Source organism: Mustela nivalis (assembly GCF_964662115.1).
Source record: "Mustela nivalis genome assembly, chromosome: 2".
NCBI lineage: Eukaryota > Metazoa > Chordata > Mammalia > Carnivora > Mustelidae > Mustela > Mustela nivalis.
The window spans coordinates 168,284,280-168,308,655 of record NC_139021.1 but is presented as its reverse complement, the minus strand read 5'-3'; the positions used below and the strand labels follow the sequence as shown (position 1 = coordinate 168,308,655).

General features: G+C 47.3%; 1 protein-coding gene across 3 annotated transcripts in view; it reads right to left on the bottom strand.

Moving 5' to 3' along the window:
- The window catches only part of RBM20 (RNA binding motif protein 20), a 185,196-nt gene that overhangs the window by 42,986 nt on the left and 117,834 nt on the right, over positions 1-24,376 (bottom strand). For 2 of the 3 annotated variants that reach the window (XM_082720200.1, XM_082720202.1), the window contains exons 2-5: positions 8,570-9,656; positions 7,115-7,176; positions 4,789-4,883; positions 4,311-4,408 (exon numbers count right to left, since the gene is read on the bottom strand). In XM_082720200.1, the coding sequence (XP_082576326.1) occupies positions 4,311-4,408; positions 4,789-4,883; positions 7,115-7,176; positions 8,570-9,656 (1,342 nt within the window). The remainder of the gene's footprint in view (positions 1-4,310; positions 4,409-4,788; positions 4,884-7,114; positions 7,177-8,569; positions 9,657-24,376) is intronic. The other variant, XM_082720201.1, reaches the window with a different exon arrangement.

The following is a 24,376-nucleotide window of genomic DNA, read 5'->3' as shown; positions in this document are numbered from 1 at the left end:
CCATCCAAAGAGCAACTTAAACCTCTGGCCTTCCACAAACACGTGTATTTCTCTGTGCCTCTGTTTCCCTCCTTATACAAGTTTTCTGGTGGGCAGGGTCCCAGGGAGAAAGAAAGCCCAAGAAAGACGTCTGCCCCCCCCCACCCAAGCCAGGAGAGCCCATGGGCAGCACCGGCACCTCATAAACTCCAAGGAGGCTGGGAAGATGGTAGTGCCATTTCATGGAGACAGCCAGCAAGCTCAGTGCATCTTGGGCAAGCACAAGGAAACTATTTACAGCCCGAGAAGGCCCCAGGGGCCCCTTCCAGAAACCTGATTACTCTGTTTATGACGACTCAGGCAGCCAAGGATAAAGTGCCTCTCCTCTGTCAAATGGCAAAAGCTTAAGTGAAAGTGAATACCCCTCTCCTGGGACCCCCGGGGTGGGAGGGACGGGCACAAATCACCACCACCCCCGCCCAACACCAGCAAACCCAGAACACCATCAGTTCGGTGTCCCGTCTCTGTCAACAATAAACACGGAAATGAAAGGCTCACACTCCCACGGAGCTGACCGCTGACACAAGCATCCATTCAGCCCAGCCTGGACTTGGTGCAAGTGGTAGATGGGTTGTTCAGCCCTTTTAGATTTTGTAGTGGTGCCGAGACTTCCTGAAAGCCCATTGATTCCCAGAGCACTGAGTCGCTTTGCTTTCCTGCTTAAAGGCAGGGAGTTAGAGACAGCAATCGCTCTCTGCTCCTCGAGTAACAGCAATATTACAATGGTGGGGTTCTGGCTGCTTCTGGTTTTACTCAACCAAATGTGCTTCTGAAAAGCTGTATGTAAGTGGAATGGGCTTGAAAAAGCCCTGGCACAGGACCAGAAAACATTTCTGGAGGAAAAATGCATCAATGCTTTTATAGGTTCTATGTGAGGGCTTGGCAGGCGGGGGATAATGGAGGAATATCCCTGTCTTCATGAAATAGTTCTTTTCTGTTTGAGTTTTCCCTAAGTATAAATTATGTAAGCAAAAAAAATAAAGAAATAATAAGAGAAATGTATATACAAAAGGAGCCCACTGGGCATTCCTTAAGCCTCGCCAGGTGTCTTTTGGTAACAGAGTAATCACCCCTTGATGTATCTGCTTATCTTTGGAGGTCAGTGCTTGTAAGCAGAATTGACAATCAATCATTTCTCTGAGGGACACTCCTGCTGCTTAAAGGAGTCTTGCAAAGTCTCTTTCCGTAGTGGATGTATCAGCTCTTGATTTCTCAGCTTCTCTTCAAATGTCAGTATTTGTGTATTTCCAGTTTTCCAGACAGACTCACTTGCATTTGATGGACCACAATCTGACAGAAGAATGTGACCATCCAGGCACTGATGATACAGAGACTGGTTGGGGCAGGCTTTGCCCTTGTACCCCAGATGTCCTTGGGAAGGCTCATGTGACCAATAAGACCTCACTGAACTCATAACAATAAGACCGGTCTAGTGGTGCCCCTCCCCGTCCACTGGATCTGTAGGAAACGCCTCCAAACATCTCAGCTCACCTTGGGGGACACTGTCAGAGCGTAAAAGAATTCAGGTGCCAAGTCCCACTGGCCTCCTCACCTTGCTCCATGGCTGATGGCTGGCTGAGGCCCAAGATGTCCTTACCATCCCCAAGGCAGCTTCAGATCCCCCTAAGCAGCATGTGGTGTGTAAGTGGGTGGGGGTTGGGGAGGGCGAGAGGAGGGGGGAGGAAAGGGCTCAGTAAAGAAGAAGCATAACAAGGAAGAGAACTCAGAGACCCTCAAGGATGGGCAGCAGGGCTCAGTGGCCACAAGAGAGGCTTCTAGAGCCAGGCCAAATCCCAACACTTCCACTTGTCAGCTGTGTGACTTTCTGCAAAGCACTTAGTCCCTCTGTGCCTCAGTTTCCTTACCTCACAGGGTTGTCTGGAGGATTAAATGAGCGAATACATGTGAAAATGCTAAGAACCTGTTAAGCACTATTTGAATGTTAGCTACAGTCAGCGTTGTGAGCCCGCAAATCAATGTCTGGGGCCCTCATCTTCTGCGGGGTGCCAGTGCAGAAAGCAAAGCATTCCTTGTGCGGCCCCTCCTCAGGCTCAAGACAGATGAACTCTCCTCTCCAGCCATTGGGAGGAAGCAGCACTCAGAGCTTCCAGTAATTGACACAAATTATCATGAATCATTATCAACACAAGTCATTATCAACACGAATCATCAGATCGCTTGTGCCCACCGCACAGGTAAATAGAGTGCTTTCATGGGAGCCTGGCAACATCCCTCAGAAGGGGCAGACACGACCACAGGAATTACCATGCAGATCTGCACGGGAGGGGGGCATGCTGCTCCTGGGACTTGCTCAAGGTCACGGGGCTTTTCCCCAGGCTAGCCATCGGCCCTGGGTCAGTCACGTGACTGCGCGGCCTTGGACGGGATAGGTTCCCCACAAGGGGTTCAAAGGAACTAGCTGCTCAGTCACAGCCCTTGGCACTTATTCTGCATGTGCAATTCACACGCCACTGTCCTTCCCAGTCATGCGTGATTCCCCATGACAGCTCTGGTCTCGGTGCAGCCTCGCTCCCACCACCCAGCTCTGACCACCCACCAGGAGACCACTCGGAGGGTGTGGATGTTCCAGGATTTGCGACATCATCAAAATGATCAATTTCACAAGCTGGATAAAAATGACACTTTTACTTTGGAAAGTCATGATTAGTGGGGTGATGTCTTCCATTTAAGGAAACAGAGCCTCAGCGCAATAAAGTGACTTGCAGGCGGCCCCCTTACCTGGTGGGCTCCAGACTAGGGCTCGACCTTAGGTCTCTTGGCTCCACATCCACAGAAGAGGGCTTCCAGGACACCCATCAGCGTTGGAGAGTGGGGCGGGGTCCTCCTGCTTTCGCTTCTCCTCTACCACTCAGCCTCTTCCCCTTTATAAAGGGGCTCAGGGGATACCAGCTCCCTTTCTCTGCCCAGACACCTGGCCCATCTGCCACCTAATCCAGCCTCCCCAATCTGGGCACAGTCCCTTTCTCCTGGTGCTAAGATCTCAGAGCAGGGTTGTGGACACAAACATGCCTTTGCGATCCACAGTGGGAAACAGGCCCCGCCATGGCGGTGGTGCTGGAACTGCCCACACCCCCATCCAGACCCAAGGTCAAAGACAAAGGACAGGTCTCCTCACTGAACCCTGCCATTCTGCTCTCCTGGGACTGACCCAAAGTTGCACTGACCCGGCGTGGCCCTCAGCATGGAGAGGGCAGAGAGGGAAACCACAAAATTCTCTTTCACCGAAACGTGCATGGGCTGTGAGCCCAGAGCTCCCTCTTGGAGCGCTTCTCCCGTTAAACATCACAGACACAGACACATAGAAATCTGTGCCCAGGCAGGCCTCCCCATGCACTCATTCCCCAGGGCCTAACACCGACACTTCTCAGCTTGCCCACCCGAAGCTTTGCATGAACACCCTGAGGCAGCGCGCAAGGGACAGCTCTCGGAGCTGGTGCTCGGGGGTCACAGGAGAGGAGAGAAAGTGGCTACAGCTGTTCACACCAAAAAGTGGAAGAAATACAGGCCTGGCCACAGACACACGGACACGAGCCTCTGGCAGGGTCCAGCCACACACATCCTGTTTTACAGAAGGTCTGCTTCTGGGCCTCCCACCTCCTTCCGTGTGTTCTAGGAGAGGAGGTGTCCGACAGCCTGGGGGCGAGGAGCCGGGAGAGGCTACATGTGTGGGCAAACAGCAAAACCAAGAGGGAGAGGAAACTGTCACCATCAGTGGGAAAACGAGGAAAGAAGCTTTGGGGGACCGAAGAGCAGGCTGTAGAGAGAGAGGAACGAGAACACACCCCAAAACAAAGGACTTCACAGAAGCAATTACTTCCTCAAAGGGCCAACAAATACCAGGACTGCACAGTCCTTACTTTCAAACACAGTTTCTCTTTCGGGTTCAACTTCCAGAATTACCCACTCATAGGAAATAACCAACTTGAATAAAATATCAAAAAGTCTTAAAAACACACACATAGACAAGAGCTCCATCCTTTTTCTTCCTCCACTAAACCAATGTCGAACACGAGAAAGTCTAGGCATGCTTTTGATTTTAATGATGTATGTTAGTTTTTTTATCTATGTGTTTCAATACTAGCTGAATTAAACAGCTGTCAACCTCTGCCCAAGGGACATGTTTTCCTGCACGACACAATGCGCCAGCTTCATCCCAGCCTCCTCTGTGAACCTCTACACCCCGGCAGAGCCGGGTGATACAAATGCTTTGACAATGACAATGACAATGGAGAAAATGCTTCTGTACTCACATTTGTCCCAGGGGCAGCCGAAGGAAATGCGGGATCTGCCTGAGCAAATGACCTTGCTGGAATGGCTGTATATGATGATCCAAGATTTGAGGCATAATCTAAATGATAAATTATACCAACTGTGTGAAATCCTAGTCGTTTACTTTACCTTCAGAAGTCATTATAAGGACATAAATCGGAAGAAAAAAATTAAAATATTCTCTTAATATATTGCTTAGTGATTGGTATAATTTTTACCCCTGGGCATGTTGATAACCAACAAAGCCTTATGTCTGTAAGAGCCTAGACAGTAGGCCAATACATTTTAGTGTCTTGGGATCTTTTTGCTACGCAAACACACACACACACACACACAGATGGGAGGCAGGGAAGGATAGGGCACATCGGCAGGGAAGTCTAGTTATTAAAGACAGGACATTCTAAGTCTTTACGAAGCTAGTTTCTGCTTCACGCTGCTGACCTGAAGGGCCTTACTCACCTTCAGAGTTCCCAGCAGGGTTATAAACAGCTGTGCTGTTGGGAGAGGAACACAGCGTTCCCTCTGCTGAACCAAGTATACACCGGATACCAGCACTGGAGAGGGGTGGGAAAGGGGAACCAGGAACTCAATAAGTAAAATGAAGAATTACCGTATGACCCAGAAATTCCATTCCTAGCCATAGGCCCCAAATAGTCGAAAACCAACATTCAAACAAAAACTTGTACACGAATGTTCATAGTGGCACTATTCACAATAGCCAAAAGGTAAAAACAACCCAAATATAGACCAAAAGATGAACACATAAACAACATGTGGTACATACTTACAATGGAATATTATTCAGGCATAAAGAGGTTATATAGGCTACACCACAGGTGAACCCTGAAAATATTTTGCTAAGTGAAAAAAGTCAGTAATAAAAGGCCATATATTAAATGATTCCATTTAGGGACTCCTGGGTGGTTCAGTGGGTTAAAGCCTCTGCTTTCAGCTCAGGTCATGATCCCAGCATCCTGGGATCAAGCCCCACGGCTCTCTGCTCAGCAGGGAACCTGCTTCCCCCTCTCTCTCTGCTTGCCTCTCTGACTACTTGTAATCTCTGTCTATCAAATAAATAAATAAAATCTTAAAAAAAAAATGATTCCATTTGTATGAAATGTCTGGAAGAGGCAAATCCACAGAGACAGAAAGCAGGTTAGTGGTGCCAGGGACTACAAGGGAGGGAGAAAGGGAATGACTACTTAATGGGCATAGGGCTTGGGGTGATGAAAATGTTCAGGAACTACATAATGACAATACTTGCACAACTTTATGAATCTGCTAAATACCACTCATTTGCACACTTTAAAATGGTTAAAACGGGAACTTCTAAGTGGCTTAGTCAGTTAAGCATCCGACTCTTGATTTCAGCTCAGGTCTTGATCTCAGGGTCATGAGTTCAAGCCACACACTGGGCTCCATGCTGGCCGTGGAGCATACTAATTTAATTAATTAATTAATTAATTAAAAATATACAATAGAATGATTAAAATGATGACTATTAAGGGAATTTTAACACAATAAAAAAGGAAGGAGCCAGAAAACGGAGACCCTTATAAAATTATTTTTAAAATTATGGTAAAATATACATAACACAAAATTTACCATCCTAACCATTTCTAAGTGTACAGGTCAGTGGCATTAAGCACATTTACCTTGTTGTGTGACCATCACCACCCCCCATCTCCAGAACTCTTCGTCTTGCAAAATGGAAGCTGCCCCCATTAAAAACAAACACCCACTTCCCCTCCCTTAAGCCCCTGGCAACCACCATTCTACTTTTTCTGCTTTCTGTCTCTGTGAACCTGACTCCTCGAGCTACCTCTTGTAAGGGGAATCATCCAGTATTTGTCCTTTTATGACTGGGTTCCTTCACTGAGCACAATGTCCACGGGTTCGGCCATGCTGTCACATGGGTCAGAGGTCCTTTCTCCAAGGCTGAAAAGTATTCCAACGTGTGCACAGACCTCATTTTGTTAATCTCTTCATCTGTCGGTGGACTTTTGGGCTGCTTCCACCCATTGGCTACTGTGAATAAGAAAGGGAAGCCTTTCCAATGTACTTTGTTCAAAACACTCAAGGTCACTCTGCTGTTCACATCCCCCGCCATATGCCGCCTTCTCCACCTGGATGGCCCCAGCCCTCTGGGTACTCCTCTGTCCTTGACCCGCCCCTGCCTATTCTCAGCCCAGCGGCCCTGGTCCTGCCTGCTGGAGCCAGAGAGCATCGCTCCTCTGTTCGGCTCTTTAGTAATCCAGTCACTCTCGGAGCAGAATGGAGTCCTCCCAAGAAGCCCAGGAGCTCAAATGTGGGCCCGCCCCCTTCCCTGGCTCCTCACCCCAGCAGTCCACGTTCGTCATACGGATGTCACCTGAGCATCCCAGGGCCACACCAGGACCTTCAGACTTGCTGTTTCCTCTGCCCCAGGAGTACCCATCCATCAGACAGCCCTGGGCTCATTCCAACCCCTCCTGAGGTCTCCTCAGAGAAGCCTTTCCCCAAACACACTATGTAAAGGCAAGGACCAGCCCCCACGAGGGCACATGTGCGCACACACAGGCTTCCTTCAGCTTAACATTTGCCACCAGGGATGCTATGTAAGTCACTTGTTTATTTTACCGTCTGCCCCGCCCCCCGCCACGTTAAGCAGAAGCTCCTTGAGGACAGGGGCGTTGCCCATTTGTTCTCTGCTGCTTCCCTAGCGCCTAGAACAGAACGTGCTGTAGGTGCTCCAGGAACGTTAGCGAAGCGTGTGCAGGCACCTGCTCTCCTGGCCAGCACTCACGTTTCAGAGAAGACCAGGCATTTCTGAGCATGGAGTTTCCCTTTCACATGCAGCTCCCAGTCCTAGACCAGAAGGAAAGGAAAAGTGACCGAAGTAGAACTGAGTCCAAGAGAAGGAAAGGGATGAGTACAGGTGTCCCCATCAGGCTAGGGGGCTCACAGCCTAGCAACCAGACCAACCCCGCCAACCCCTCTCCCTCCTGGGCTCCTCCCCACACCCGCCTTCCCATCTGTCCAGCCGCCATGCCATCGACCAGACCCACATATCCAGCACCCATCTTGGACAGGAGCCCAGAATCCCAAGCCAGAGGCCCTCCTCTGGGACCCTTGGTCCCATGGCACGTCCCACCTCCCCCACCAACCCCTTGCCCCCCCAGAGAGACCCCACCCACTTCTCTGACCGGTTGGGGAAATCTGGCAGGTGGACTCACAGTGAGCTGCAAAGCATAAGAAAGAAAATGTGCCATCGCCTCCTGGTGTCGGCCAGCAACCCCCCCACAATCCCTCCACCCGCCGAGTTGAAGGAATGAACTTGCACAGTGTGACCGAAGCAGAAGGACACCATGGCGTGACTCCCACTACCCAGGGATCATCAAGCTCTGCAGACCTCGTGGGAGAAGACCGGATGCACAGCCCAGTGCTTAACTGACACAGGTTCTGGGAGCGCCAGACCCAGGTTCAAATCTCTACTGGGCCACTCTCTAGCTAAGGGGCCCTGGACAAGTCCTTTTCTCTATCTGAGCCTCAGTTTCCTTTTCAGCAAAATGAGATAATAATAGTCTCTGCCTCACAGAGTTACTGCTGGCCTACGGAAAGGATTTAATACGTTAGCTGTTTTAGCTCTTATTGCTCTGGACTATTTCACTGCATCTTTAATACATCTTGGGGGAGGATTTATACTATAATAGACCTTTGCTTACAGGGGCCCAAAGCATCCTATGACCACGGGGAAGGGTCGTGAGGCTCCATCTCCGTCTTGCAGATGGGACACTGAGGCGCTCTATAATGATGTCCCTCGGTCTCACCTGAGACGTGCTCTCTGGCCCTCATCCAAAATTCCGCCAACGTTTTCCTTCCCTTCCACACTCAGGACGACGCACTCTGAGCATAACCCAGAGGAATAGCCCTCCTCAAGGAGGTAGGAGACCAGCTCCTGAGTCCCTTCTCTGTCACGCGGGTGCGGTCACCCCCACTCGCCGAAGCTTTCTCATCGATAAACTTGGGTAGGAATCTCTTACTTGCCTTAAAGCAAGGGAGTGGTCCCAATACATTTCTGAAACAAACGTGGGTTCTAATATCTCCAATTTTGATCAAGAGTACTGATGGCAAAATCCTGCCACCAAGTCCCCAGGTGGAACCGTTCCTAGCTTTTGAGTGGCTAGCGTTGGGTTGTGGGGGTGAGCCCCGCCCCCCAGACGCCAGCTGTGGCTCCCCGGGGCCATCTCGGAGGACTCACCTTCAAATCAAAGACCTTCTTGTCACAGATGCTACAGACGTGGGGCAGGTGCAGGGGGGCCACACCGTGAAAGTCATTCAGCTCGTGAGCCTGCAGGGGCCTCACGGACAGCAGGGCCGGCTCCTCCTTGGCCCGTCGCCGGGCACCGCTGAAACCCTGTTTGCTGTTGTTCAGCCGCCCCGCAAAGGAAGGCGGGGTCCTGTCTGGGGTGGGCTCCTCGGGGTCATACAGCTCATAGGGCTGGCTGGGGGGTGGAGGCCACAGGTTAGGGCCTGATGTCAGATCGGGCTTGCTCTGGCCAGAGAATCCGTGGGGGCTCTCCCACTGGCTGTTTGGACCCTGAAGCAGCGGACCTACCTCGCCTTTCATGCCCCCGGCCTGCTCAGCCGCAAATCCACCTGCCACATGCGACCCTTGGGAGCTGGGTCCGTAAAAGTCCTTGGGAAAGGCAGCTTGGCCGTCTTGCCCTGAGTGGCTGTAGTGGCCTTCGTAGGTCACGCTGCCTGTGGTAGAGGCCGTGGCCGGCAGGAAGCCGGGCTGACTGTCTGTTTCCGAGCCATACGCCTGGCTGGCGCTGGCCTTGCCGTACTCGTAGAATCCTGCCGCAGCAGGAGCAGGCCCTGTCTTGCCAATGCCCAAGATGACCGCTGGCTGGGCGGGGGTCTGAGGCATGACCCCACCAAAAGGATGCATCACCACAGTGTTGGAGGGTTGGCTGGGAAGGTTCACGGAGGGCCCCGGGCCTCGTGTCTGGCCGGGGGGCGAGAAGGCAATCGCATTAGAGGGAAACCGGGCACTGGGCACAGTTGCAGCATGTTGGGGTACCCCAGTGTGGCTGTGGGGGGTGCTGATCACAGACGGATGCCTCAGCTGGTTGAAGAGAGGCTGGGACATGGCCACTTTGGAGAGGACTTGGTTCAGGACTGTGGCGGCTGCAGTGTTGTTGGTCACAGCTGTCTGTGCCAGCTTCAGCCGGTGGAGGGTGAGCTGGGCTTGCAGCTGGGCCAGTTGGAGGCTGGCAGGTGAAGGAAGCAGAGGGTTCGGGTTACCCACCGAGAATGGGTTCTTGTCCAGGAGCTTGGCGGCACTGCAGAAACACAAAAGGCTAGATGTAACAGCCAGCTTTCACCAGGGGGCAAAGGGCTCTTTCCTCACTTACGCGTGGTTACCCACATCCTCTAAAACCCACCCACACTGACCCCCACATACCAGCGAGTCTGCAGAAAACCTGTACTCACACATATACCAGTTTGTTTAAAACACCAATAGAGGGGGCAGCTGAGTGGCTCGGTGGGTTAAAGCCTCTGGCTCTGGCTCAGGTCATGATCCCAGGGTCCTGGGATGGAGCCCCTCGTTGGTCTCTCTGCTAGGCAGGGAGCGTGTTTCCCTCTCTCTCTCTGCCTGCCTCTCTGCCTACTTGTGATCACTGTCTGTCAAATAAATAAATAAAATCTTAAAAAAAAAAAAAACTCTAACAGAAAAATTATTTTATGACAGAATGGTCAATCTCACTGGTAATCAGAGATACAAGCTAAAATCATTAGAAAAAAAATCTTCTCTAGCAAAATAGCAAAAAAACAACAAAAAAAAACCTTTTTATTAGTAAATCATTCGGTATTGATAAGACAAAGTGGAGTGGACACATTGTTAGTGTTAGTCTAAACTCATGCAACTTTGTTAAAAGAGAGCCTGATAATACTACTCATCACAGCTACACTCTCTGACCTAGTAATTCAATTCTGTAAATCCGTCCTAAGAAAATGAGCTAAAATGCAGACAAAACTTGATGCCTAAAGAGGTTTAATAATACTACATCATTTAAGAGTCCAAAGTTGAAAATTACCAATTTCCGATAACAGGGGTTAGGAGGGGGTTTAAACAAAGTAAATTATGATATAGCTACATAATAAAATGTCAAGGAATCATTTACTATTGATGCAAATTTCTACATTATTATATAATATTTAAAACATGCAAAAAAATGTATCCAACACCAAGGTTAAAACAGGAAACATTCCAACATACTAATAAATGCCCCACCCTACCATTGCCGACAGGAGCTACTATCTTGGATTTGGCAAGGTCATTGTTTACAACAACAACAAATTAGTGACATGAACAAATCCATAGACTCTATATGTTAAGCAAAAAAAAAAAAAAAGAAGAAGAAGAAGAGCAGGCTTCAAATTCACAAATTCACATGCAGAGTAAATTATGTGTCTATTTGTGCCAAACACATTTTCATCCCGATCCTCCTTGCACATCCAAAAACAACAGGAATCAAGCTCCCTTCAATCCACTCTCAAATCCAAGTAGCATAAGGAATAACCAAAAAAATCCCAAGTGAAGTCTGAACCTGAAGTCGTGGGCAGTAGTGGGCCCTCACGGAAGCTTACTGTGGCTGTGTTCCATCTGACGTGTGCCTTTCATGTCTGACCTCTGTTGGTTGGTTATGGTGTTTTCTCTACCAAAAACCAGGATGCACGATCCCAGAAAGTCTGGACATGTGGCTACTATTGTCAGGGCTGTTTGATAAGATCGTAGTTTCTGGGTCTTCAACTCCCCTTCTGGGTAGCGGGTGTAATCGGGGAAATGTGTTTGGGATGACGATGAACTGGAATTCCCAGGACACAGTAACGTTAACAGAAAGAATAAGACTGAGCATTTGAAGCTGGGGTTACCAGGGACAACCCGGGCTCCGCCTTCAGCATGCTTACGGGAGTCTGGGGCAGAGACTGCACGGCTGGGACCCTTCAGACAAGGGGTCCACTGTCATGGGCTCTGGACAGAGTAAGTCTGATGAAACAAAGAAGAGAGAGACGGGGGGTGGGCCCGGTGAGGAAAAAGGGGGAGCCACGGAAAGTGTGGGCATGTCACAGCTCTCCCACTTTGGAGATGCTTTAGGAAAGAGAGCGTCTGCTTAGGATGGCATTTTGCATCCGTCTGAGAGAACAGTGGGTGGCAGGGAGGAGGTGTGGCGTACCTGGTGGACAGGAAGGTAAGGAGGAGAGAGCCTAACATTTACTGAGTGGCGATGCTCCTGTGTGACCAGTGCTCAGCCTATGTCATCCCCTTTGATCTCTCCATCAGTCCTACTGGGGAGAAAATGTTCACCCCATCTCTCAAGGCAAGAACCAAAAGCACGGAAAGATGAGGTGACCTTCTTATGAACACTCACTGTTGCAGAATATAGGCATGGGATTCGAACCCCAGCCGGGCTTTGAAAAGAAGAGAAGGGACACCGGTGGTTGGGTATGTGGCTTCTCAGCCCTCCCTGAGTACAGCATCTCTCCATGGGTTGCTGCATTGCTTTGTCTCAAGTGAGTTCTCAGAACATCAGGCACACCAACCTTCAACCATCAGTGCAAAACACAGTTCAAAGCCAGATAAAAACGACTTTGGATTATTCTTTCCCATTCTGTGAGAATTCAAGACTTTTCCACAAGTCACCGAAGAGACATTGCCTTCACCCAGGCAGCAGCCCTTCTGTGCTCCCAGAACAGAACAGTTTGGCTGTGTTTTAAGATGCTGGGAGGCTGGGGGAGTCACAGTTACAGGTGGTTACAAACCTTTCCTCCTCTGGGCGGTTGTGCTGGTTACACCCCAGTCTTGGTGGCCCAGTGTGTCCCAAGCACAATCATGGCAGCAGCAGCGCTAGGGAGGCACTAATTGTCTAGGTAGGCGAGAGTATGAAGGGAAAGGAGGATGGTCAAGAGTCTGATGATAGATTTCTACTCGTGTAGTATTAAGTAGCTGAGATTTAGAAGAGCAATTAACCTCAACTCAAAACCCTGCCCACACAGGGCCAACCCTTCCTACCAGGTTTGTCCCCTACACAGCCTGTCCCTGTTAACAAGGCGATAATGAGGTGCCAACTTCGTTTCCATGACCAGGGTATGGCATGATTGGTTTTGTTTTCCCCAGAGAAGTCAGCTGTATTTTCTAAAACTGTGTTCTGCGCTGGAAGGAGCTCTTGCAAGAGATTCCCCTTCACCTCTGAAAGGACACGCAAGGAAGAGCTGTCTTTCCAACTAGGAAAGCCAACCTCGCTGGGTGTTTATAGGTCAGCCACGAGAAGTAGGCGCTCTTCCGAGCGCGGCGCAAGTTATAGAAGTTCACCGGTTCAGATGCAGCGTGAAATAATGAAATAAGGTTCACTAGATTTTCTTCCCAACGTCTGCTTTGCCTCACAAATTTATATCGTCCCCAGCCTTCACCAACTTTGAGTGGAAGTGATTCTGCATCAATCATGAGAGTTAGGTGCCTCCTTCGAAACAAAGCTCCTTAAAAAGGAGAACACATTATCCTATTTAAAAGAAAGAAAGAGAAGGAAGGAAGGAAGGTAGGTAGGAGAAAGAGAGAGAGAGGAAGAGGGAGGGACTGAATGGATGGGATAAGGGGGGAGGGAGGAAGCAAGCCCTAAAATCCTTAGACTACCAGAGTTAAAGACCTAAAAGTCAGGTGCATATAGCAATCATATTTCTAAGCCTCAAACTATGAGATCACTAGGGGTTAGAACTAATGTCACCTTCTTGTATTCCTGCCACCTGCATTTGTCACTGTTATCTCACTTAGCACATTCTGCTCTGTGTTAAAAATAATTGCTTATGTACCTTTCTCCCTCTACCAGACATAAGGTCCACAAGGGAACAGGGCGTGGCGTGGGGATTCTCCCATCATCCTGGCATGCTGTCTCCTACCTGGCAGTCACTCAGTAACCTTGGTGAAGGGACTGAAGAAGGAAGATAGTGGACGTGGCTCATCAGAACCTGGAGGCTTTCGGGGTGCCTGGGTGGCTCAGTGGGTTAAAGCCTCTGCCTTTGGCTCAGGTCATGATCCCGGTGTCCTGGGATCAAGCCCCACATCGGGCTCTCTGCTCAGCGGGAAGCAGGCTCCCGCTCCCCCTCTCTCTTCCTGCCTCTCTGCCTACTTGTGATCTCTGTCAAATAAATAAATAAGATCTTAAAAAAAAAAAAGAACCTGGAGGCTTTAAGATGTGGACTACTCATGTGAGAGTAGACATCTCTGTGGATAAAAACCCTTAAACAGTTCCAAAAGGAGAATCTAAGTATACCCAGGAAGCAAATGGATTTTTCTGTTGTATACGGCTCAAACCCCAATCAGGTACAGAGTCACTCGCCTCAAAGAGTACCTACCATTCCCCATTCCAAATTCCAATACATCCTTCTCTGTGCCCAAATCTAGATTTTGAAATTGAACGAATAATCCCTACGGTAGGCTGAATAAGGATCACTTCCCAAGATGATCCAATCCTAATCCCCAGAACCTGTACATGGTAAAGGGGACTTTGCAGATGTAATTAAATTTAGGATCGTGAGATGGAGAAATTATCCTGGACTATCTGGGTGGGCCCAATGTCATCACAAGCATCCTTAAAAATGGAGGCAGAAGGATCAGAGTCAGAGAGAAAAGATATGGGGACGGAAGCAGAGGTCTGAGACAAAAACAGATTCAATCCCTGCTGGGGCTCTGAGAGGAAGGGGCCAGGAGCCAAGGAAATGCACGCACCCTCCAGAAACTGGAAAAGTCAAGGAAATGAATTTCCCCTAAAGTCTCGAGAAGGAATCAGCCCTGCTGACACCCTGACTTTGCCTCAGTGAGATTGATTTTGGATTTCCGACTTCCAGAACTATAAAATAAGAAAGTTGCATTTTCGTGAGCCCCTCAAGTTCTGGTACTAGGTTCCAGAAGCAATAAGAAACTAATATAATCCAGCAAGAAAATCAGATGCAAGGGAGGCTTTGTCTCAGAGAGGCAGTGGTGGGTGTGGGGGTATTGGCTGGATCTTATTGGTATAGACTCAGCCCCCTGGGGGCCCAGGAAACACAGACCTTCTGACTGGTTGTCCCAACATTCTCTGGGAACCTTGCCAGAAGCCAGCAAAACCCAGACGTTTCTTCCTTCTCAAAGTCAGCTTTCTTTAACCCAGATGGATGAGTGGCAACCTGGGAAATCTTTGAACTGCAGGGATCAATTAGGGATCAAATCATCCTCTCGCACCCCCCCCCACCCCAACAAGGAGAGAAAGTGATGTGCCCAGAGCCACACAGCTGGGTGGCAGCAAATCCTTAGTGAGAGCCCAGATCATCCAAACCAGCTTCTCACGCCCAACAGAATAGCATTGCCTCCCAAAGCCCTAGCTAAGCCCCAGAACTACCTATTTCATCACCAAATTATCATCTCCACCCATATTTATCTCTCTGCTCTGCTCCAGAGATCCTGACTACTTTTGATATACAAGGCTCTCACGGAGCACCAGGGCGATGCAACATGCAGTCCCCCTTCTAGAATCCCCACAACTCTGGAGATGGTAGCAGGGAGGCCCCCTTGTCTGGGGAGGGGGTAGAGGCAAAGTTCTCTGCACCTGCTGCATTTCTTCTCCTTAAACTATGCAGTGGCGCTGTTTGCAGCCAAGGAGGGGAAGCGTGAACCGGGCGTGCTGCGTAGCGAGTTCTGCTGCCTGGGTATCTGGCAGGGAGAGGGAACAGCTTATCACTCAGCACAGCCACTGTGACTCACCCAGGCCTCTGCAAGGCTAACTGCCCCCGCACCCCCCCCCCACCGCCCCGGCACCAGGGTTGCCTTTCTGAGCCATTAATTGTTACAAAGAATTCTCCATGCATAATGATATTAAAAACTCTGGTTCCCTGCTCACTTAGACAGCATTTTTTAATTAAAGCAGCATTTCTCTCAAGAGTTCTCAAAATCAAATATAACATAAAGGAGAACCGGTTGCCTTTAGAATGCCACAATATTCATGAGACCCAGATGAAAACTGCTTCTAATGGTTTAATTCTGTAGTGTTGAAAGGATGTGCAACATATTGTATTCACCGGAGAACGAAACAGCTGTCTTGGCTTGAAAACACTCATTATTTGTCCCAGAGCTCATTACTTGTCCCAGAGCTCTTTCATATTTTATTCTGAGTCCCAAGCAGGCTGCAATGACGGATTAGTATTTGGGCACAAGGAGGGAGGCAGTGTCTTTCCTTGGTTTGAGTCAGGCACGGTGCTGGAAACTCGGCAAGATTTTCATGATGTACCCAAGCCGGTTCTGAAAGAGGGCAGGGCACCCAATACACAGGCAGGAGCTGTGGGGCCTCTGCTCAGAAACAGAACGGCATTCATGTGTTTGTTCATTTGGCCTACATGGACTGAGCATCTATTAGGCACCAGGCAAAGTTGCTAGGTGGTGGGAACACAGAGAGAAGCAAAGAGAAATCTTCCTGAGAGCACGGGGGAGCCAGATCGCCCCAGAGAGTGATGCGTGTGCTGACTCCGGAGAGCACAGAGACAGTAAGGCGCAGGGTGGGGGTGTTCAAGCCTCAGACATTTTAGAGAAATGCAACCAATGAAAGAAAAGGCCGTCTAAAGGGCTGTCCCTGAACTTGGAACAAAGACAAACATTCTGGACTTATTAAGCCACCTATAGAGCAAAGATGCCTCAGCCATCAGTGAAAGGTGGTTGTAGGGTAAACTGTGGTCAGAGACCCAGGCTTCCTTCCACCTACCTGCCTCTTCCTGGTTGTAGGATGGGGAAACGTCACTTAATTTTTCCAACACTCAGAATTTTCTCGTCTGTCAAATGGGATAGTAACCTCATCCAGGGTGAAATGTGACACAAGCCCAGCCAACCAGAGCCTGCCGGCCACAGTGACTGGCTCAGGGATGGACACTCCTGGACACTCTGTTGGAGCAACTGGGAGAGAGACAGTCGTTGGTCCTGCCATGCGTGGGCTGCTAAGCTGGTTGAATTTAAGCCAGTGTTTAAGGAGAGGCTGCTTGAGAACAAAGCTAACCCAAAGGCACTGCCCAAAGACAGCAGCACAGGCAGCTTCAGAATGACCTCCTGGGGGGGACTTAAACCAGCATCCCCTGCCTCTGCTTGGACATTTCTGAACATGAATCAATGCGCTTCCTTTATTTGCTTCATGAAAATAATAGTGTCATAAGAAAGCCGACCTACCTGAACCATCTGCTTCTAATTCAGATGGTTCCCCACCACGGCCCCACATTGACTCGAGAGTTCCCTGTTACCCTCTAGTCTCCTCTACACGGTGCCCTGACCGGCAGGCCCCAGCAGCAGTAGAAACTCGGGCAGTCACTTTGCTGTGACTCTCTGCTGACCAGAGATACCTGCTTCTTGGAGCTTTGGGACACAGAATGCTCTCCTACTCTTTCTGAAATAAGAGCCCCATATCCTGGTCTCTAGGCCAGGTGTGAATGGGGTGCAGAAGAAAAGTCCCCCACAAGGGTATGGGCAGCCTGACAACCTTTTTCCAGGTATGGAGATCCTGCTCTGACCCTACAGGGGCTCCTGTGAGCAGGGGATGTACTGCCTTGTAGCCCTCACCAGGGGATAATTTCTAACTAACACCATTCGTTTCTCAGCACCAAACAGGCCAGTTTGGGTATACTAAGGACTGGCTTTAAAAAAGGCATTAGTTATCCTCCTGGAAGAAAAGGTTCCTCATTAAAGACATATGGTTCTTACTCTTCCTTCCCGTGTACACAGCCAGCGACATTCGGGCTGCCGGCTGCCCTATATGAACCGGGGGTAGGAAAATCAGGCATCGTGCGTTCTTGACCTAACTTGAGGCTTGTCGTCTGTGTCACGGTGGATGACAGACTCTACCTCTCTAAGCCTCGGTGTCTTCATCTATGAAAAAAGTTCACAATCTTGTCTGGGTTACATTATGAGGACTGACGTGGGGTTAAGGAAAGCATGGTCAGATCCCTCTGCAAACCGTGCAGTGCTGCACACAGGGCTGGGTGTGGCACAGTCTGGAACATTATTAGAAAGAGAACATATCCTGTGAGTACAACACACCCTCCATTTCTGAAAACATTCCTCCACAGAGGAAGTGGTATTCGTGACTCAAGTCCTTGGAGATAAGCTCATGGCCACTAGGATTCAGGGTAGGACGAGTTAAAATCAGTTCAGCTACAATTATGGAGTACCAGCCATATCAATGTGATTGTGCTCTGCACCCCAGATGGGGGTGGGGATGGGAAGCAGCACGGCCCAGAGGCTAGGGGCACAGGTTTCCAAGTTGGCATCAAGATGGGTGTGAATTCCAGTTTGCTACTTGTAGGCTGGAGATGGTGGCAGATACTTATTCTCTCTCAGCCTCAGGGTCCTCGTCCTTAAAGCAGGGACAGCTGTATCTAAGCTATAGGCTTTTCTTGAGGTTTAAATGACAGGGTGTATGTAAATAGTTCTACATGGTTCCTAGCACACATTAAGCCTTCACCGGGCAATGTCACAGTGACCATTTCTACTACTAGTCTTTTTACCATCGCCATAACCGTGACCATCACTATCACCATTACCATGACTATTACTATCAACCTTACCATAACCGTTAGCAACCACCATCACTGTAGCCATTACTATTACCATTACTATTATCATCAAGATTACCGCGACCATGACTATTACCGTCACCATTACTAGCCACCATTACTATCACCATCACCATCACTGTCGCCATTACTGTCACCATCGCCATTACGATCACACTGTTCTCACCATTACCTTCACTATCACCCCGACTGTTCTCTTCAGTATTACTACTGCCAATATCATCCCCTTTAGTACGACCATCACCATCATCATTATCATCTGTGCAGGTGGCAGGTGGGCTCTGCCTGGGCAGAGAGACAAATCTTCCTTAGAGACAGATGGGGATGGAAGAAGGAAATGCAAAGAGATGTTCAAATGGATGGAAGAGGAGTAATAATAAGGGGGGAGGCCTGCGGATTGGGACTTGGGGGCATGGAAAGAGTTACAGCAGCTGCTTGGTGACCTGGTAGGTAGTCAACAACAGACTTAAAGGGCTGTGGGTTAACAACAGGGATGCAGCTGAATGAAGTTCAGCAGTGCGAACGTGTGTGGACACACAGCAAGGTTCTCCCTGGTAATGCTCAGCCAGCCAGAAGCAGAAGCCAAGAACTATAGCCCAGAGCACTGGAGTGCCTAAGTCAACCAGAAGGGCCGCATTTGCAGTCAAGCCCAGTATCTTTCAAGATAATCTCCCAGGAATTTAAATTCACTTCCAGTTCGACTCAATTCCCTTTCCTGGTCAAGCAATGAAGGTGTCATTTCTTCTTACGTGCAAAGATATAAAATATAATCCAGGCAAGAGAACTAGCTCATGACCGGGGAAGAGAATGTTTTCCAGGTTTGGTCACACCTTCATCACGTGGTCAAATCAAATACAGCGCAATGGTTGGGGCCGGGACATTGCTGAGTCCTGCCTTTCCCTTGTCTCCTGGGAGCTGAACTTCAAATCATGAATTCTTAACTCTACCATAATGCTCTTAGAAGCTAGGTCAGGATGTGAGCCACAGGAACAGTCCCTGAAGGCCGGGTAACAAAGATGAAAATGATGGGGCGCTTGGGTGGCTCAGTGGGTTAAGCCTCTGCCTTCGGCTCAGGTCATGTTCTCAGGGTCCTGGATCGAGCACCGCATCGGGCTCTCTGCTCAGCGGGGAGCCTGCTTTCCCCTCTCTCTCTGCCTACTTGTGATTTCCCTCTCTCTGTCAAATAAGTGAATAAAATCTTTTTAAAAAAAAAAGATGAAAATGATGATACCATGGTAATATCGGGGCTAAGGTTCAAACTCTAGCTCATTATCACAAATGTTAAGGGCAAGAAGAGGGCTTAGAGATCACTTAAGTTTAACCCACTCATTCTACAGAGGGAAAAAAAAGTGGAACTTCATGAAGTTGGTGTAATATGTGAATCACCCCAAGTCACACAGCTAGCTAGAGGAGAGCAGGGACTGGAGTCCAGGTCGCCTCATCATTCAGGGCTAATGAAGCTCTTTCGGTGGCACACATCCTCATCAACATTCCTGCCAAGTCTTCTCCTTCGTAAGAAGAGGGAGGTCACACTTATTTTTTTTGATAGTGCTATCTGCTTAGCAACGATAGGGCTACTGGATTATCACTAGTGAGGACTCCGTGTTTAATTTCAAGATGACTGGGTCAGTGCTGGCATTATCCCATGTGTGGGCTCCAGCTATGACATTACCACGGGATGATTCACATTACCATGACGCCTCTTGCAGGTGTTCATAACAAAAATGATGATTTTACCATCTCTCTTTTGTTGTGTGTTTTTTAGTTGAAGTATTTTCTTTAGTTTAATTTTTTTCTTCATTTTTAAGTTAACATATGATGTATTATTTGTTTCAGGGAACAGGTCTGTAATTCACCAGTTTTACCCAATTCACAGCTCTCCCCATAGCACATAACCCATGTATGTACATAGCACATACCCAATGTCCATCCACACTGCCCACCCCCGCCCCTCCAGCAACCCTCAGTTGCTTGAGATTTTCTTGAGATTAAGAGTCACTTATGGTTTGCCTCCCTCTCTGGTTTCATCTTGTTTCATTTTCCCTCTCTTCCTCTATGATCCTCCGTCTTCTCAAATTCTTCAAATCAGTGAGATCATATGGTAATTGTCTTTCTCAAATTGACTTATTTTGCTTAGCATAATAGCCTCTGGTTCCATCCATGTTGTTGCAAATGGCAAAAGATTTTGGGTTTGTTGATAGCTGCATAATATTCCTGTGTGTGTGTGTGTGTGTGTGTGTGTGTGTGTGTGTGTGAATTTATCAATTCATCTGTTGATGGACATCTAGGCTCTTTCTGTAGTTTGGTTAGGAAGACACAAAGAAATGGAAAAATGTTCCATGCTCATGGATTGGAAGAACAAATATTGGGAGAATGTCTATGCTACCTAGAGCAATCTACACATTTAATGCAATCCCTATCAAAATACCATCAACTTTTCTCAAAGAAATGGAACAAACACTTCTTAAATTTATATGAAACCAGAAAAGACCCCGAATCGCCAGAGGAATGTTGAAAAAGAAAACCAAAGCTGGTGACATCACAATTCCAGACTTCAAGCTCTGTTACAAAGCTGCAATCATCAAGACAGTATGGTACTGGCACAAAAACAGACACATAGATCAGTGGAACAGAATAGAGGGCCCAGAAATAGACCCTCAACTCTATGGTCACCTAACCTTTGACAAAGCAGGAAAGCATGTCCAATGGAAAAAAGACATTTTCTTCAACAAATGGTGTTGGGAAAATTGGACAGACACATGCAGAAGAATGAAACTGGACCACTTCCTTATACCATAGACAAAAATAGACTCCAAATGGACGAAGGATCTCAATGTGAGAAAGGAATCCATCAAAATCCTTGAGGAGAACACAGGCAGCAACCTCTTCAACCTCAGCCACAGCAACTTCTTCCTAGAAACATTGACAAAGGCAAGGGAAGCAAGGGCAAAAATGAACTATTGATTTCATCAAGATCAAAAGTTTTGCACAGCAAAGGAAACAGTCAACAAAACCAGAAGACAACCAACAGAATGGGAGAAGATATTAGCAAGTGACATATCAAACAAAAGGCTAGTAACAAAAATCTATAAAGAACTTCTCAAACTCAATATCCAGAGAACAAACAATCTAATCAAGAAATGGGCAAAAGGCAGGAACAGATATTTCTGCAAAGAAGACATCCAAATGGCCAACAGACACATGAAAAAGTGCTCAACATCACTTGGCATCAGGGAAATACAAATCAAAACCACAGTGAGATACCACCTCACACCAGTCAGAATGACTAAAATTAACAAGTAAGGAAACAACAGGTGTTGATGAGGATGCAGAAGAAGGGGAACCCTCCTACACTGTTGTTGGGAATGCAAGCTGGTGCAGCCACTCTGGAAAACAGCATGGAGATTCCTCAAGAAGTTGAAAATAGAGCTACTCTATACCACCCAGCAATTGCACTACTGGGTATTTACCCCAAAGTTTATAGCAGTTGAAGTACTAATCAGTGTTTACACTTCATTAGCTATCTGATTTCCAGGATAATCAAATGGGAAGTTAAGTCAGATATGCTCGTTTCCAGTTTAGTTAAAAAGACTGAGACCAAGAAAGGTCTAGTAAAACACTTGAAGGTATTCAGCCAATAAGGGACTTGAACGAAGGTCCTTTTACTCTAAGGCCAGGATTCTATTCTCCACCCACATATTCACTAAACAGAACTTCTCAAACCACATTCCTCGCTCTCTTTCTTTGGGTGTGATTTGTTTTGCAGGGGCTTTGTTTTGTTTCTTTAAAGATACTAAAATACAAAGCATTTTGTTTATTTTGTGATTTTTCTCCCAATTTGTCACAGTATTTCATTTTTTTCCCCAGCTCTATTGATATATTCTTTAAGTTTTTTATTTATTTAAGTAATTTCTGCACCTGACATGGTGCTTGAAGTTACCACCGGCAGTACTATTGTTTTATAAAACATTTTATTTATTTATTTATTTATTTATATCAAGATCAAAAGTCACACGCTCTTCTGACTGTGCCAGCCAGGTGCCCCACCAGCTTTATTTGATAGTAACATTGTCTAAGTTTAAGATGTACAATGTAATGGTGTGATATATGTAGGTATTATGAAATGATTGCCACAATAAGTTTGGTTAACAATCTAAGATGTGATTTTAAATAACACATTTGGTGTTATGAAATGACCAGCTTTTTGGCCCACGGTACTCTTCCACGTTCCTTCAGTCAGCATAAGATTCTCTAAACCAGGGGACGTGCAGTCACCAAGGGGCATCTAGAGATTCTATAACTGACAAGAGAGGCCTGCCTTTCCTGGTGGAGTTATCAGAAGTGTTCAAATGTGCAAAAGAGAGCTGATAATACCTCAAGTGCAGAGCCAAGAACACACACTCTGCTAGCATCACGACAGGAAAGACTTACAGCAGAGCAGAATTAACATGGACATATCCACCAAGAACCATGCATTCCTTTTTTTTCTTTTCCTTCTTCTGTATCAATTTAATTTCTGTAAAATATCCTTTATGTTATAAAACAAGGGGCACCTGGGTGGCTCAGTTGGGAAAGTGTCCGACTTTTGATTTTTGCCCAGGTCATGATCTCGGAGTTGTGAGACAGAGCCTCAAGTCAGGCTCACATGCTGGGCATGGAGCCTGCTTAAGATCCTCTCCCTCTGCCCTCCCCGAAAAATAAACATAAATAAATAAATAAATAAAATGTTTTATGAAACAATAGTACTGCCAGAGGTAACTTATTTTTAATATTCACATTTTTTCTTTTGAACTTTAAAAGCTATAAAAATATGAAGAATATAATAAATCTTTACAAGTTTATTCCCTGCCCATTGCCCCAAATTAACAAATGCCATGATTATGGTCATTTTTGTCTGATATATTTTTCTAAAAAAAAAAACAAAAACCACAAAATTATACAAAATCAAAGTCCCCTTTGAGACTCTGCCCATCTAATTCCTCCGTCTCCGTAGGGACATCCATGTGTCATGTGTGTGTCTATCTAGATATCTGTCTATGTCTCTCTAAATAAGAAAAAGCATAAATCTAAGAGACTTTTCTATACCTGTGTGTGCTTATAAACCAGCATGTAGAACTGGTTTCAACAATACTTCTCCTAAAGAAAGAAATGCATATTCTCTGTAGTTAGTTCCTTCCTTCCTTCCTTTTGGAAAGGTTTTATTTATATATTTGAGAATTTGAGAGAGAGAGAAAGAGGGCACTAGTCGGGGTTGGGGGGAGCAGTGAGCAGGAATCCCGATGCGGGGCTTCATCCCAGGACCCTGGGATCATGACCTGAGCCAAAGGCATACGCTCAGCTGCCTGAGCCACCCAAGTGCCCCTCTGTAGTTTCTTTGAACACACTGAGGCTGCAGGCAGGGTGGTGGTGTGAAAAACTCGCTGACCTAGAAGAATCAGGCACCACAGCCACTGCTTACTCCCTGGGGGACCGGAAGCTGATCAGCCCTCTTTTTATGCAGAATGAGAAACCTAGATGAAAGGACCTCCAAGATCTCTTCTACCTCTGAAATCTGAAAAACCTCAGGTTTCATTTCCTCATCTGTCAAATGGAGATAATGTCTGCTCTGGCTAGCTGTTGTCAAGAGTGAAGGTCATGGGGTGCCTGGGTGACTCAGCGGGTTATGCCTCTGCCTTTGACTCGGGTCAAGGTCTCAGGGTCCTGGGATCAAGCCCCACGTCGGGCTCTCTGCTCAGCAGGGAGCCTGCTTCCCCCTCTCTCTGTCTGCCTCTCTGCCTACTTGTGCTTTCTCTCTCTGTCAAATTAAAAAAAATAAAAAAAGAGAGAGTGAACGTGATGGGCAGGCTTGCGGTGAAGCATGACGATGTCGCAGGTAGAATCAAATAATATTTTAAAATAAGAATCAAATACTATTTAATGATGACATATAAATATAAAATGAACATTATTTAATAATATATTATTCATATTCATATACTACGTATTATTACGATTATAATATCACATAACTGATATACAATAAATGTTGTAAAATAATATCATCTATAATTTATTATTATTACTTCTCACAAATTAAGCTATTGTTAAGCTCCTGGAAATGCTTTTAAAGAAACTGTTGTTATATACATGGCGTGTTCAGATATTCATGTTGCTGGCCAGTCACCATAAAATCATTTAATTTCTTCTGTCTTGGCCTGCTGCTCCATTCGTCTCAATTATGCTCTCCTAGCTCCTGCCACCTTGTGTCCTAATTGTCTATGCAATTGTTCATCTGATGTCCTCGCTGCCCCATGATTATTTTGAAGGCAGGAATTATGTGTTCTGTTTCATGTCACAGCACCCGGCATGAGGTTGGGTGTGGAACCAATAAACACTCCTATACATCATGTACACATCCACTACGTGTATGTGTGTGTGTATG